The sequence below is a fragment of the Corella eumyota genome, chromosome 1, assembly GCF_963082875.1.
Source record: "Corella eumyota chromosome 1, kaCorEumy4.1, whole genome shotgun sequence".
NCBI classification, from domain to species: domain Eukaryota; kingdom Metazoa; phylum Chordata; class Ascidiacea; order Phlebobranchia; family Corellidae; genus Corella; species Corella eumyota.
Window position 1 is genome coordinate 9862725 of NC_137490.1, and position 12583 is coordinate 9875307.

At 28.4% G+C, this 12583-nt stretch overlaps 1 protein-coding gene across 3 annotated transcripts; it reads left to right on the forward strand.

Annotated features, from left to right (window-relative positions):
• Nucleotides 1-975: 975 nt before the first annotated feature.
• On the forward strand, nucleotides 976-11194 carry LOC145747771 (FHF complex subunit HOOK-interacting protein 1B-like). 3 transcript variants are annotated; one of them, XM_082564910.1, is made up of 25 exons: nucleotides 976-1153; nucleotides 1232-1925; nucleotides 2024-2174; nucleotides 3412-3524; nucleotides 3712-3818; nucleotides 3970-4002; nucleotides 4552-4707; nucleotides 4864-4975; nucleotides 5095-5253; nucleotides 5356-5442; nucleotides 5719-5886; nucleotides 6063-6142; nucleotides 6311-6506; nucleotides 6684-6753; nucleotides 6907-7051; nucleotides 7870-7946; nucleotides 8232-8585; nucleotides 8720-8844; nucleotides 8956-9048; nucleotides 9190-9335; nucleotides 9442-9575; nucleotides 9689-9867; nucleotides 10072-10246; nucleotides 10333-10427; nucleotides 10498-11194. In XM_082564910.1, the coding sequence occupies exons 2-25, from the start codon at nucleotides 1815-1817 to the stop codon at nucleotides 10705-10707; spliced, it is 3276 nt and encodes a 1091-aa protein (XP_082421036.1). In that variant the 5' UTR covers nucleotides 976-1153; nucleotides 1232-1814; the 3' UTR covers nucleotides 10708-11194. The 3 variants fall into 3 exon arrangements, with proteins under 3 accessions (XP_082421036.1, XP_082421038.1, XP_082421037.1); XM_082564912.1 differs by lacking the exon at nucleotides 3970-4002 and having other exon boundaries at nucleotides 977-1153; nucleotides 10498-11193; XM_082564911.1 differs by lacking the exon at nucleotides 976-1153 and having other exon boundaries at nucleotides 1223-1925.
• The last annotated feature ends 1389 nt before the right edge of the window (nucleotides 11195-12583 follow it).

A 12583-nucleotide genomic window follows, 5' to 3' on the forward strand; every position in this document is an offset into this window, starting at 1 on the left:
GCGGTCCAGTGCGGTAATTAGACACTCCATATAATCCCGTGCAGTCCAGTGCGGTAATTAGACACTCCATATAATCCCGTGCGGTCCAGTGCGGTGATTAGACACTCTATATGATCCCATGCGGTCCAGTGCGGTGATTAGACACTTCATATATGATCCCATGCAGTCCAGTGCGGTAATTAGACACTTCATATATGATCCCATGCAGTCCAGTGCGGTAATTAGACACTTCATATATGATCCCATGCGGTCCAGTGCGGTAATTAGACACTCCATATAATCCCGTGCAGTCCAGTGCGGTAATTAGACACTCCATATAATCCCGTGCGGTCCAGTGCGGTGATTAGACACTCTATATGATCCCGTGCGGTCCAGTGTGGTGATTAGACACTTTATACATGATCCCATGCAGTCCAGTGCGGTAATTAGACACTTCATATATGATCCCATGCGGTCCAGTGCGGTAATTAGACACTCCATATAATCCCGTGCGGTCCAGTGCGGTGATTAGACACTTCATATATGATCCCATGCAGTCCAGTGCGGTAATTAGACACTTCATATATGATCCCATGCGGTCCAGTGCGGTGATTAGACACTTTAAATATGGTCTGGTGCAGTCCAGTGTGGTAATTAGACACTTCATATATGATCCCGTGCGGTCCGGTGCGGTAATTAGACACTTTAAATATGGTCCGGTGCGGTCCGGTGCGGTCCTGTGCGGTCCCGTGCGGTCCGGTGCGGTAATTAGTAGGACCCATTTGTAACGCTGGTCGCCGCCGGACGTCGCCTGTGGCACCCGGGACAGGGACCGGATAGAACACAGACAGAAAGAATTAAGCCAAAAAGCGGCAAAAAAGTTAGAAAGCGGTGCCTGTCTTATTTTCGGAAGTGCGGTCCTGTCTTATTTTCGGAAGTGCGGTCCTGTGTCGTATGGTATTTCTAAACTAACTGTTAACCAAGTTATTTTATTAATGTGTTAAACAATTTAAAACTAACTGGACAAACAAGCATACAAAAGGATTTTTTTAACACGCACAACAAAATTTGAAGACTTAAAGATATTAGGTGATAGCATAGGAGGGGACGACGGACAGTTATTAGAAAAAGCTGAATAGTAACTTAGTTAAATAAAGATGCGGTAAAAAATAAGGTAACTTCGTTAACGTTTAATAGTTAAATTAAACGAAATTTAATGGAAGTTATCATTAACCGTTAACTTTAAAAATAGAAATAAAACAAGCAAAAAAGCAAGCTGACAAGCTTTTTTCACACAAGCAATTTCATATTTCAGGTAAAATTTTATCCAAACAAACATAAGTTTAAAAAAAGTTTTTAAAAGCTGGTATATTCAACGTTTTTAAAAGCTGGTATTACAATATTAAACCCAGTAAGAGGTCAAATTAAACATTCTTATTTAAGCATGGTTTATTTGTAATAAAATTAAATTTAACAGACTTATTTTAACGAAAGCACAAGTTAACGAAAGTTAATAGGTACGATATGGTTTTTAAAGATATCTTAGGAGTTTTTAAAAAAACAATTTTTTAATAAAAAAGAAATTTTTTCAGATGTTGAAACTTAGGCTTAAGTATGTTGCTTTCAAAATGTTAAAATCATCTAAATTACAACGCTTTTATTTATTTTAGGAGAAAACCTTTGTATAAAAAATTCACTTTTTTGGTTTTGCTCTAAAAATCTGTATTATATAACTTGTTTTTAAAATTTAAATAAAACAATAAAACCAATAGCATTTGTGTTTTAATTTGTTGATAAATATCTCATGGTTATTTGCGTGGGAATATACCACAACAATGAGCTGGTTAAAAAGGTTAACTAAATCTGGAGATTTAACCAGATCAACTTCAGTGGATGTTAAACCAGCTAATGTTTGCTTTGAAGCATTTAAGTCACATTGGCAACAGGTAATTTTTTAACTGTAATATAATAAAAGGGTTAAAAATTGCGCGATTTCTGGATTTATGTGCATTCAAACATTTATTTTTTTTTTTGCAAAAAAAAGATATGTGATGTAATAAATGGTACAAGTCGTTCTGCACAAACTGGGACAAATTTTGTTGTACAAATTGAAAACACAACTTTGGATGATGTTGAGACAACAAGAAATTTACTTGAACAAATGATATTTTTACTTGTCGAAGAGCAATCATCTGGTAATTTAGCTAACTTTTAAGTTAAAAATAGTATGTTGTTTTTTGTTAAAAATGATATGCAATATATACCGCGTATGAAGGTTGTAGGATGAAATCTTACAGAAAGGCAGATAGGCTCTAGCCTCTTGTTTTAGATTTTTAGACTTGACCCTTCTATTAAAACAATTGCAGGTTAAGTTAAAAACGTGACAACTAAAGTTGTGCTACATAACTTAAATATTTCCAATTAGTTTAAATATATTCCAATTAGTTTAAATATATTTTTAGTTTTTCTTTGTTTATATATATCTTTATATTTAATTTGATTAGGCAAACTTTACAACACAAGCATAAACATGTTTTTAATAGTGAATATATTAAAATAATTTCAAGTTTTTTCTTGGAACAAAAGGGTGCTTTCTGCTCTTGCCCTTAGTCACATACATTTTTTTAATTTAGTCGGAGCTTGTTTGTTGTCAACTTTTTTTTTTTAAATACCAGCTGGCAGTTCACATATGCTAATTACATACGAGCGCTACCGTATGTTTTAAATTTATTTAACAAGTCATGATAAGTTACACGTTTTTACAAAAAAGTTTATATGCCAGTATATTTAATTCATTGAAGTGCTAAACCAGCTCTTACAATGTAGCGCTAAACCAACAAAACAAATACAAAATGGTTGAGGAAAGACAGAATTTTAAATTTTGTTGATGTTACATAACACCGGTGGTTTAGACGCCTAGTTTTGTGTAATAGGCAAGTTTCATTTCTTTCCATTTTAGGTGAAGTCTGTGTGTGTGTGTAAAGTAGTTGTATGGCTGTACAAGTATGGTTTTAACTTGGTTATAATCTTAGTTGGGCAGTGTTAACCAAAAAAGTACATTCGTTAATTGGTAGTTCTTTACACAAATTTTTGTTGTTAACAATGTTTAGTTGAATTAAAGTGAGTGCAATTAGTAAATGTTAAGGTTAAAGATTAATTGATACAAAAAATAATATTTTTTGACAAAGACGATAGTTTACAACTTAGACGATAGCTTTGATAGGATTTTTATAATCAATCATTTGAAGATGGTCAGATAAGTTAATGAACTTAGTGTAACAGAATTCCAATAACAAAAATTAATCCACCTAAAAAAATATTTTTTTTACTTAATTTTTAAATTTCTCCCCTAAAATTTATTATTATTGTTTGTCGAATTATAGTTTAAGTATTTTGAAAAAATCCTCTGTTAAATTTTAATGTAATTTCTAGGTGATTTATGTGGGCCTATATTTGAGTTTACGCTAAACCAAAACATTTTTCAAAAATTAAATGATTGGTGGGAACAATCAACTACATTGAAAGAGAAAATGATGATCAATCTAGTAAGAATAAAAAAATTACCATAAAATTTATTAATAATACCGTTTTTATACATTACTCATAATTTAAATTAAATATTAAAACATTTAAAAAAAAAACACAAATACAAATTGAAAAAATTAAATAATTTTATTATCCTGCAATTTATGACCTGCTAGCTTGTTTAAATTATTTTACACTTTTGTTTAGTTAAAAGTATATGAAGTGTTGATTAGTCAAGCTCAGCATTCATTATTGCATCATAATCAGCTTGTTAACCCAATGCTGAAGCTACTATCATCAAGTTTTTCACCAAGGTAAAATATCCTGAATTTAAAATAAAAATTATTCTTTAAAAACTTGTAATAAGAATTTGTATCCTAATTTGTAATAGCTAAATTGACTTAATTTTTGGATATCAGTTAAAAAATTTGACTTATTTATATATTGTCATATTTTCTCATTAAGGAATTCCCAGTTTAACTCAGACTTTTCTTCAAGGTATTAAAAGAAATCCTAAATAATATATATATAAAAAACGCTCCCTGTTTTTGCATGTAGTTATGTTTACTAATCATTTTTGGTGGTATTAAAGAATGAAACAATAAACATATCTTTATAAATTTTTTACATACATAAAATTTGCAGTTAAGCATTAAAAAAATGCTGCACCAGTTAACCAAATTTCAACTGATATGGGTGGTATGGGATATTTAGAATTAAAATTTCTAAATTAAAGTTGTTAGTTGGCACACTCATATATATGCAATGTGCGATTATTATACAATTACAAAACAATCTGATGATAAATTGCATAGTGAAAATAAGCGTATATATATAAAGTTATTGGGAAAGTGTATTATGTTGTAAATGAATATATTTATATAATATATTAATAAACATAATTATATTTTTTTGATTAAAGAAATTTTTCGTACTGCACAGCCCTGGTTCATATTATTATTTTTTGCATGATGTACATATTACTGTTATTTACTTAATTTTTACTGTATGTAAATGTCAATTTTTAACAAATATCTTTACTTGTAGAAGTGAAGAAATGGATGGACATATTGTTGTGTTATTAAATTTGCTATGCGTTTGGATAAATAGGGACCAGTCTTTATTACAAGTTTTCTTTATTGCTGATAAACATGGTCCAGCCAGCTTTCAAATTTTTTCATTATTAATTGAATTTATCCATCGGTAATAGTTAAAAATATACCAATATCATGATTTGTTGTAAATTAATTTATGATGTTAGAATGTTAAAACACATTTTTTGTAACTAACAAAGAATTGAAATAATTAAAAATGTCACATACTTAATGGCGTAGTAAGGTTAAAAATATAAATTTTTAGTAATGGATCAGTTGGACAGCAAGCAAGAGATGCTTTGTTGTTATGCATGGCTCTTTCAAACGAAAATCCAGATGTTGCAAAATTTATGGTTCATTACTCAAATTTTTGTCCGGTAGGCAATTAGTTTCGTTCTTTTAATTAAAATATTAAACATATATATAAACTGCATTTTTTTAGAATTTTAGGCTAATGATGCACCAAAATTTTGAATCATTTTTTATTAACGTTAAGGTACTAGCCACCGGTCTAAGTGCCCTGTACTCCACCCTTCCTTGTCACATGAAAGTAAGGGATGAAGATTGGCATTGTTTGGTTAAAGAAGATTGGTCACATGTTCCTGAACTCACCAATTTTTTGAACTCATTTCAATTCTGTAACTCAATTGTCGAGGTAAAAAACATATTTTCACTCTTTTTAAGTAATTTTCAAAAATAGAAAAATTTTCTATCAAAATAGAAAATGTTTTCATAAGAAAGTGTTTTATTTTTTTAGGTAGCAGATGTAACAGTTGGAAAACAACTTCTTAATTTCTTGTACAATGGATTTTTAGTATCTGTAGTTGGACCCTCTTTACATAAGGTATATACAGATTTTTTTTTATTTTAGGGCTAATTTTGTGAAAATCCATCCCTAATAAAATTATAATAACAATAGCTTATCAAAATTAAGTAATTGCCGTGTATTAAAAATGTTATCAAAAAATGCAAAGTTACACAAATTATTTAAATTTTTACCTTGATTTACTAAAAGTATACATGTAGTTTTAAATGTCATAAAAAGGTAATAAACCAGTCATTAAACTGGTTTAATATATTAGTAATACATTAAACACAATGCATATTTTATTCTATTAAGACATCAGCAGAAGAAGTAGTAGTCACGACAGCTTATCTTAACTTATTTTTACAATCCATTACTGCTCCTTCACTTATGCGATGTTTTCTTTCGTTTTTGCTCACCCACCGACATGAAAACTCACTAATTATCAACACTTTGATTCAGAGAATTGCAAGCAATAACAGGGTAAGTATTAATTTGTGTTAGTTTTTTTTTTAATAGTTTCTACATATGCTTCTGGATTTTTTATGATACATTTTAGGTAATAATTGATGGGAAAAGTTCAATTGTTATGAACTTTTCCCATCCCTATGGCTATGCTATTTTATGTCTTTTTGTATTTTAATTGTCCATTTTTTTAGCTTGCAGTTGTTTCACTTTCATTAATAAAAACACTAATTGACCTTAACTGTGAGGACTTTCTTTTACAACTTGTTTTAAGGTAAAGCTTTGTGTTTGTATGATGCTAAACTCTTTAAAGAAATAATTGGTAGTAGCTAATTCTTTAAATTTTTTATTCTATTATTAGTAAATTAATTTAAATTAGCTCCCTATAATTTTAAAAATGTTCTATAGTTTTACTGTTACAAGATGCTTTTTTATTAAAAAGATATTTGATTCCATGTCAACACATCTTAGTGAGCCAACGCCATGCAGTATGTGATGTAGATATGTATAATGCCTCTGCCTCCAGATTTCTTGCCCTCGTACCAACAGCTTGTGAGTCCAAAAAAAACTTACAAAATTCTTTTGAAAATACTGGATACCAATATGCTGATAACGACCAAGAACCTTATATGTCAGAGGTGAGATAATTTTAATTTATGTGTATTACAAAAAATAGTGTAATAAGAAAAACTAGTCTGGAGTGTTAGGTTTAAAATATCTTATAAAATAAAACAGTATATATTTGGTTATTGAAATTAGGCTGTATTGGAATTTTTTAGGAGCATTTTGTGAATTTAAATTGTGTTGATATTTAGGTGTCTGAAGATCGGCTCGAATTTTCTGATATATTTGATCAATCTCAAAAAGAAAAGAAAAGTTTTAATGGTTTGATATATCTGTTTATGTGGTTTAAGTAAAACTAAATGGGAGTTTAGATTAAACATTTGAAAACTTTTTGCTGTAAATTCATATATTTAGAATTTTAGGCCACAACTTAAAGTTCAACTATTTCTAATAAATATTTTATTTAATTTACAGGAAATGCGGATGGTGGTTTAAGCCACACTATAACCAATATAAACACAATGGCTGAATTTGGACCTGAATTAAAGTCGCAATGGGATTTAAATACAAGTTATATGGATTACTTAGAAAATGCTAGGCTAGGCATTGAACGTTGCACGTAAGTTAATATTAATACAAGAATAGTTCTGGTTTGGTGGTAATAATTTATGTTTAACTTGTTTGCATAACAATATTTAAGTGTAAGGCCATCCGTAATAATTTAAATATAAATCAATCTATATATTTTAATAATACTCCTCTTTAATTGCAATTTACTTAAAACAACAACAAAAAAATATTAATATTTAGTTTTAGTACATTTTGTTTTAGTACACAATTTTTACTAGTCACTAACAATTATTTATTAAATGTTTGTTTATTAAAGTTTATAGATTTCTGTTTTTAAAATTTTAAACAATTGTATAAAAAATAAAAAGCTTGAGAGCAGGTTTAAAAATGAATTTTTGTTTGTTTATTATAGCCCATTAAATTGTCGTTTTGATTATTAAATATCAAGTTTGATATTAAAATTTTAAAATTTAGTCTAATGTGTATTATGATTTTAATAAATTTTTGTTTGTTTATTACATTTAGGTGTTTGTTTGTTTATTTAAAATCGAAAATTGATATTTTGCTTTTTAAATTTGTTAATATTTGTCCATGAGCATAAAAAAATACAATAAAAATAAGATCATGAAGGTAAAAAGGGGACTCTTGTTGGTCTTATTATTTAAAACTTTATATTTCACTTATTAATTTTTTTAATATTTTACTTGTGTTTATTATATTTATACAGATTTAAAAAGTGATCAAAAGATTTAAAACTATATTTTATTTAATAAATAGATATATAGTTTATTAGTTTATTGTTCTATGATTTTATAAAAAAAATCATTTAAAATATTAATGCTGTTTTAATAATAATTTAATTACCAGAAATGCATGTGCTGAATGGTCAACATTATATGATGGAAAGGAAATAAATGAAGCTACAATAACTACTAAATCACTAGGTCTGAATAATACTTAATTAATAAAAAATTAGCAATAAAATTGAAATAGTTTTACGTTTTTATTACTTGGATTTGATATATTTATGTTAGTTGTAATAATTTTTTATGCTTTCAATATTCTATTCCATTAATGATCCTTGTAGGTCATATGTTGCCAGTAAAGTTAAAATTGCTTAGTAATTTCCCAATGCCTTTAAGATAATTATTTATTGTTTTATTTATTTGTTGGTTTATTATTTAATTTAAGTAATAACTTTACTCTTTAATAAGTGGATGACTTTTTAGATCAAGCCCACAATTTAAATTTTTTATCTACAACACATTCTCAACCATTGAATTCAAAAACTTCTACGATGTATTCAGATGTTATTGCAGATGATTTTAACAATGATCCTACTCAAAAAGCATTATCAGCAACATACAAAACAATGAGTATCACCACACTTGCCTTAGGTGGTGAAAATTCTACTTTTAACAACTTAAACAATGCCAAGACTAGATCTCAGACTTTTCCACAAGTTAATACCAACTCATTGCAAGTGCATTCTGAAAAAGAATTTGATGATTTAAACAACAATGGTCATAACAAAGACCATTGCAAAACTGAAAATTTAAATAAAAACATATCTACAGAATCAGGTCTGTGATTATTTTTTTAATGTTTTTTAATTGCTGTTTCGAAGAAATGCTAAATAACAACTAAAGAATACTGAAAATATTGTTTTATGCATAATTTTTAATTTCTATATTTATAATACCTAATATTTTCTTAGATAATGTTTCAAAGAAGCATCCAAGAAGTTCTGAAAACTTATCAGTTGATGAATTTTTTCGAAGTTTAATGGAGATTGTTCCGAAATCAACAAGAGACTTACTAGAAGAAAAATCTGGAAGAATGGTGAAAACTGTTTGTAATTTAACTCATAAATTGATAATTTTGGAAATATTTTTGCTGAATACACGATATTCAAAAACGTTAAACTCTTTTTCCATAAATTTTATTTTGCAGTCAACTTTTAGTGAAGATACAGGGTCATTAGAGACAACTTCTGATGTTGAATTGTTAGTTAGCCCTGTTCATACCCTTAACTCAAACGAAGAGGTAAGCTTTTATAATTTTTGGCAATTTGTTGTAAATAATATTTTTCCCATAACAATTAAAAAAATTACAAAACAAATTCTTAAATTATTCATCGCCAAAGCACTAATCAGATTTGGGTGAAAACATTATTCTTCCCCCAAGGTGAACAGCGTCAACTCTCCATTATTTATTAAAAAAGATAATCACATTAAAATGGACGACGAGGAATATCATTTTAGTGATGAGGATCCGGAAAATAAAGTTGATGAGCAACTTAAAATTTTAGTTGAGGAGTGGAGAAGCGAGAAGTAAAACTAAAAAAACTTAATTATTTTTACATTTGTATTAATTTAAATATTCTATAATCTTTATTTTCAATGTGAAATTATTCACAATCCACCATATTTTTTTTAGTTTTACGGATAACACAGATATTGATTCAGAGTCAAATCAGTCCTCCTCATTTTATGAAAATCAAGAATACACTCCGACCCACATCTCAGTAGCTCCAAGCATTCCTCTCAAATTACAGGGAATTCCTTATACCGGTTTGTTTTTACTTTGAAACTTATTTCTAAAAGTTATTTTAAATAGTATGTGGTGATAGCAACAATAAACCACATTTTTTAGATAGTTTTTTAAGTATATCATTTTTTCTTAGGTCCTTTAATTGGAACATTATTTGCAAAACTTGATCAAATGGTGAATAATTCGTTGTATGAAAACCTTTTGGTAACTGGAATAATAACAAGACTTGCTATTTTTCCTCAGCCCCTTCTTAGATCATTTCTGCTTAACACACAAATGATATTTCAACCTTCGGTTAGATCATTGTACCAGGTATAAAATTTACTGACTGAAACGACTAAAATTTTTTACTGACTAAAATTTTTCAAATTTAGTATAATATTTTTTATTTTGGTGACAGTTTTTACATAGAATAATTTTTTTAAATTTTTGGTGATGTTATTAAATTTTTGTCAAGGTTATTTAGACTTTAACTGCATGTTATACTATAATTTGCATTTAGTCTATTCTTTATAGGTTTTAAACAGTGCTCGCAACAAGATAAATGCATATAGTGAAAAGGTAGACAACTTTTCAGTATTGGTTAGCCGTGCCCAAAAATATTTCATGGTAAGAGCAGATATACCTTCTTATGGAGATATAAGATCAACTCACAATCTGGTTAAAACTAATCAACTTGTAGATTCAAAAGGTAATGCTTATTTATGTTTTAACAAGAAATAAATTACATATACAACTTTACCACTTACTATTGCAAAAAAATATTAAATTGTTTAGTCCCATCCAGAACTCTGATAAGTGAAATGTTTTTAAGAAGAAAACAAAACAAGAAAAAAACTTCGCTACATAAAGATTTGGAAACCTTGTTAAAGGTATTATTGTTATATTTTTTTAATAAAAAAAAAATCCTTGTTTTGTTTTAATAAATAATAATAATTTTAGATGGCTCGAAACGAAAGGAGACCTGAAATAAAAAATTCAAATTCAATGTTTTATGTTAAACCTGGAATACAACAACACAAAATAAATGAAGAATTAAGATTACAGGAATTAAAAACAAAAAATGCTGTATATGCATGCATAATTTTGTCGGAATTCGTCAAAGAAATAGCAGCAATTGCACAAGAACATGCAGTTTTACATTTGCTGTAAAAAGTGATACATAAATCACCAAAGGCTTAATTAACCAGGATTTTGTATTGATAATCCAATTTTTCTAAAACTTATATTTTTTTAATTATTGTTATTTTGTGGTTATTTATTAATAGTTTTTATTACACAAATATGCCGATTAACACATGTTTCTTATGAAATATTGCCAAGTAAACAATTTGTTTTAATTATGTATGCAATATGTAATGTAATGATATTACGGGTCACCTTGTTCATAATGTCTTAAATTATTTCTATTAAAAACCCATTTATATTAAAAACAATCTTTTAATCATTTTTATTCATTTTACATGTGCCTTACTTAATAACTAGATTTTTAAGATGTCATCTTGTTCGTCAATTTTATTTTATAAATTATTATTACTTGTAAACTAAATTCTGTTGCTCACATTCATATTCTACTTTTGTTTAATATATTTTATCGATATGCTAGATTTTATTAAAATATTTTTTAACTAAGATTGTGTCTTGATAAATTGTGATTATTTTAATGTTCTTTTAAACCATTGGTACGAATTTTAGATTAAAGTATTTTGTAATTAACTTTCAAACTGTTTTTACATAATTTTTAATAAAGAATTCTGCCAGTATTTTGTTTATTTTTTATCTTATTTAAGCCATAAAAACGAATTACAATACCTTAAAAAACTTGTATTTGCCGATATATCTCTTGATCAGATTTTTTAATATGCCAAAACCATGTAAATTTTTTTGTTTACGAATAAATTACATTTAAATTTTTCTCTAAATATTTCAAATATGTTTTTTTTTAAATCGACCATTTCTTGCTAATTTTAACTACTTTGTTATACACATACAACCTACAAAATCAAATTTTGGTCAGATTGTAAAAGTTACATATCTGGTCAAAAAATAAAACTGCTTAAAATTCAAAATATTGTACTACAATGTTCAAACTGTTATCCTCATATTTTTAGAGCAGTGGGGATTAAACTCACGACCTCATGGCGAAATATTAATTCATGACCAATATTGTCGATGGTAATAGGTTACAACAGGCATTTGGATTTTAAATTTTGTCTAAGCCGCAGTTATTTTTTTCGATCAAAATCTTTACCCACACAGCATGTTTATTTAATTATGCAGGGCCCGATGTCATTAATGCTGGCAGTCTATTATAATGAATGGCGTAAAAATCACAATTGCCTTAACAATGTTGCCTTGCCTACTAAGTTAGTTATCTGTTTTAAAACCTTCTAATAAGACGATCTACCATTTTGGCAGAATTGGCATACCTTATGCTGTGGTGCTTGAAATGAGTTGTGTTAAGAACAACCGACTGGGTGGTTTTAAACAGCTTGTCTGTGTGCTTAATAATATTCTTGTTAAAAAATGTTATAAGCTGAACTCTGTGCTAGGGTATGAATTTACGATAGAAAATGGCGGTAAACAAACTAAAAAAATCGTTACACTATTGTATTTAGCCATATAATAACGAGCGGTCATAAGATACTGAGAGTGTGGTGTAGTGGTAAGATAAGAGCGTGGTGTAGTGGTAAGATCACTTGCTATACCACCATGAGGTCGTGTGTTTAATCCCCACTGCTCTCATGTTGTAGCGCCTTGAGTAAGGCGCTATAAACGGTATGAACTCCTGCTGAGCCAGCAGTTAATCAGCGGCATAATTACAGGGCAATTATAATCTATAATATTCCAAACTGCTAAAGGCAACTTGAGACTGGGTCGGAGTAACTGATGACCCACATCAAGGATAAAGATATATACAAAAAAAAGATTATCGGCAGCAGTAGCTAGCTAGCTATTAAACCCAAAAGTTTTTTCGCATTTCTGTTTTAGAATAATAAAAAAACGTCACTGGGAAAATTTTTAATAT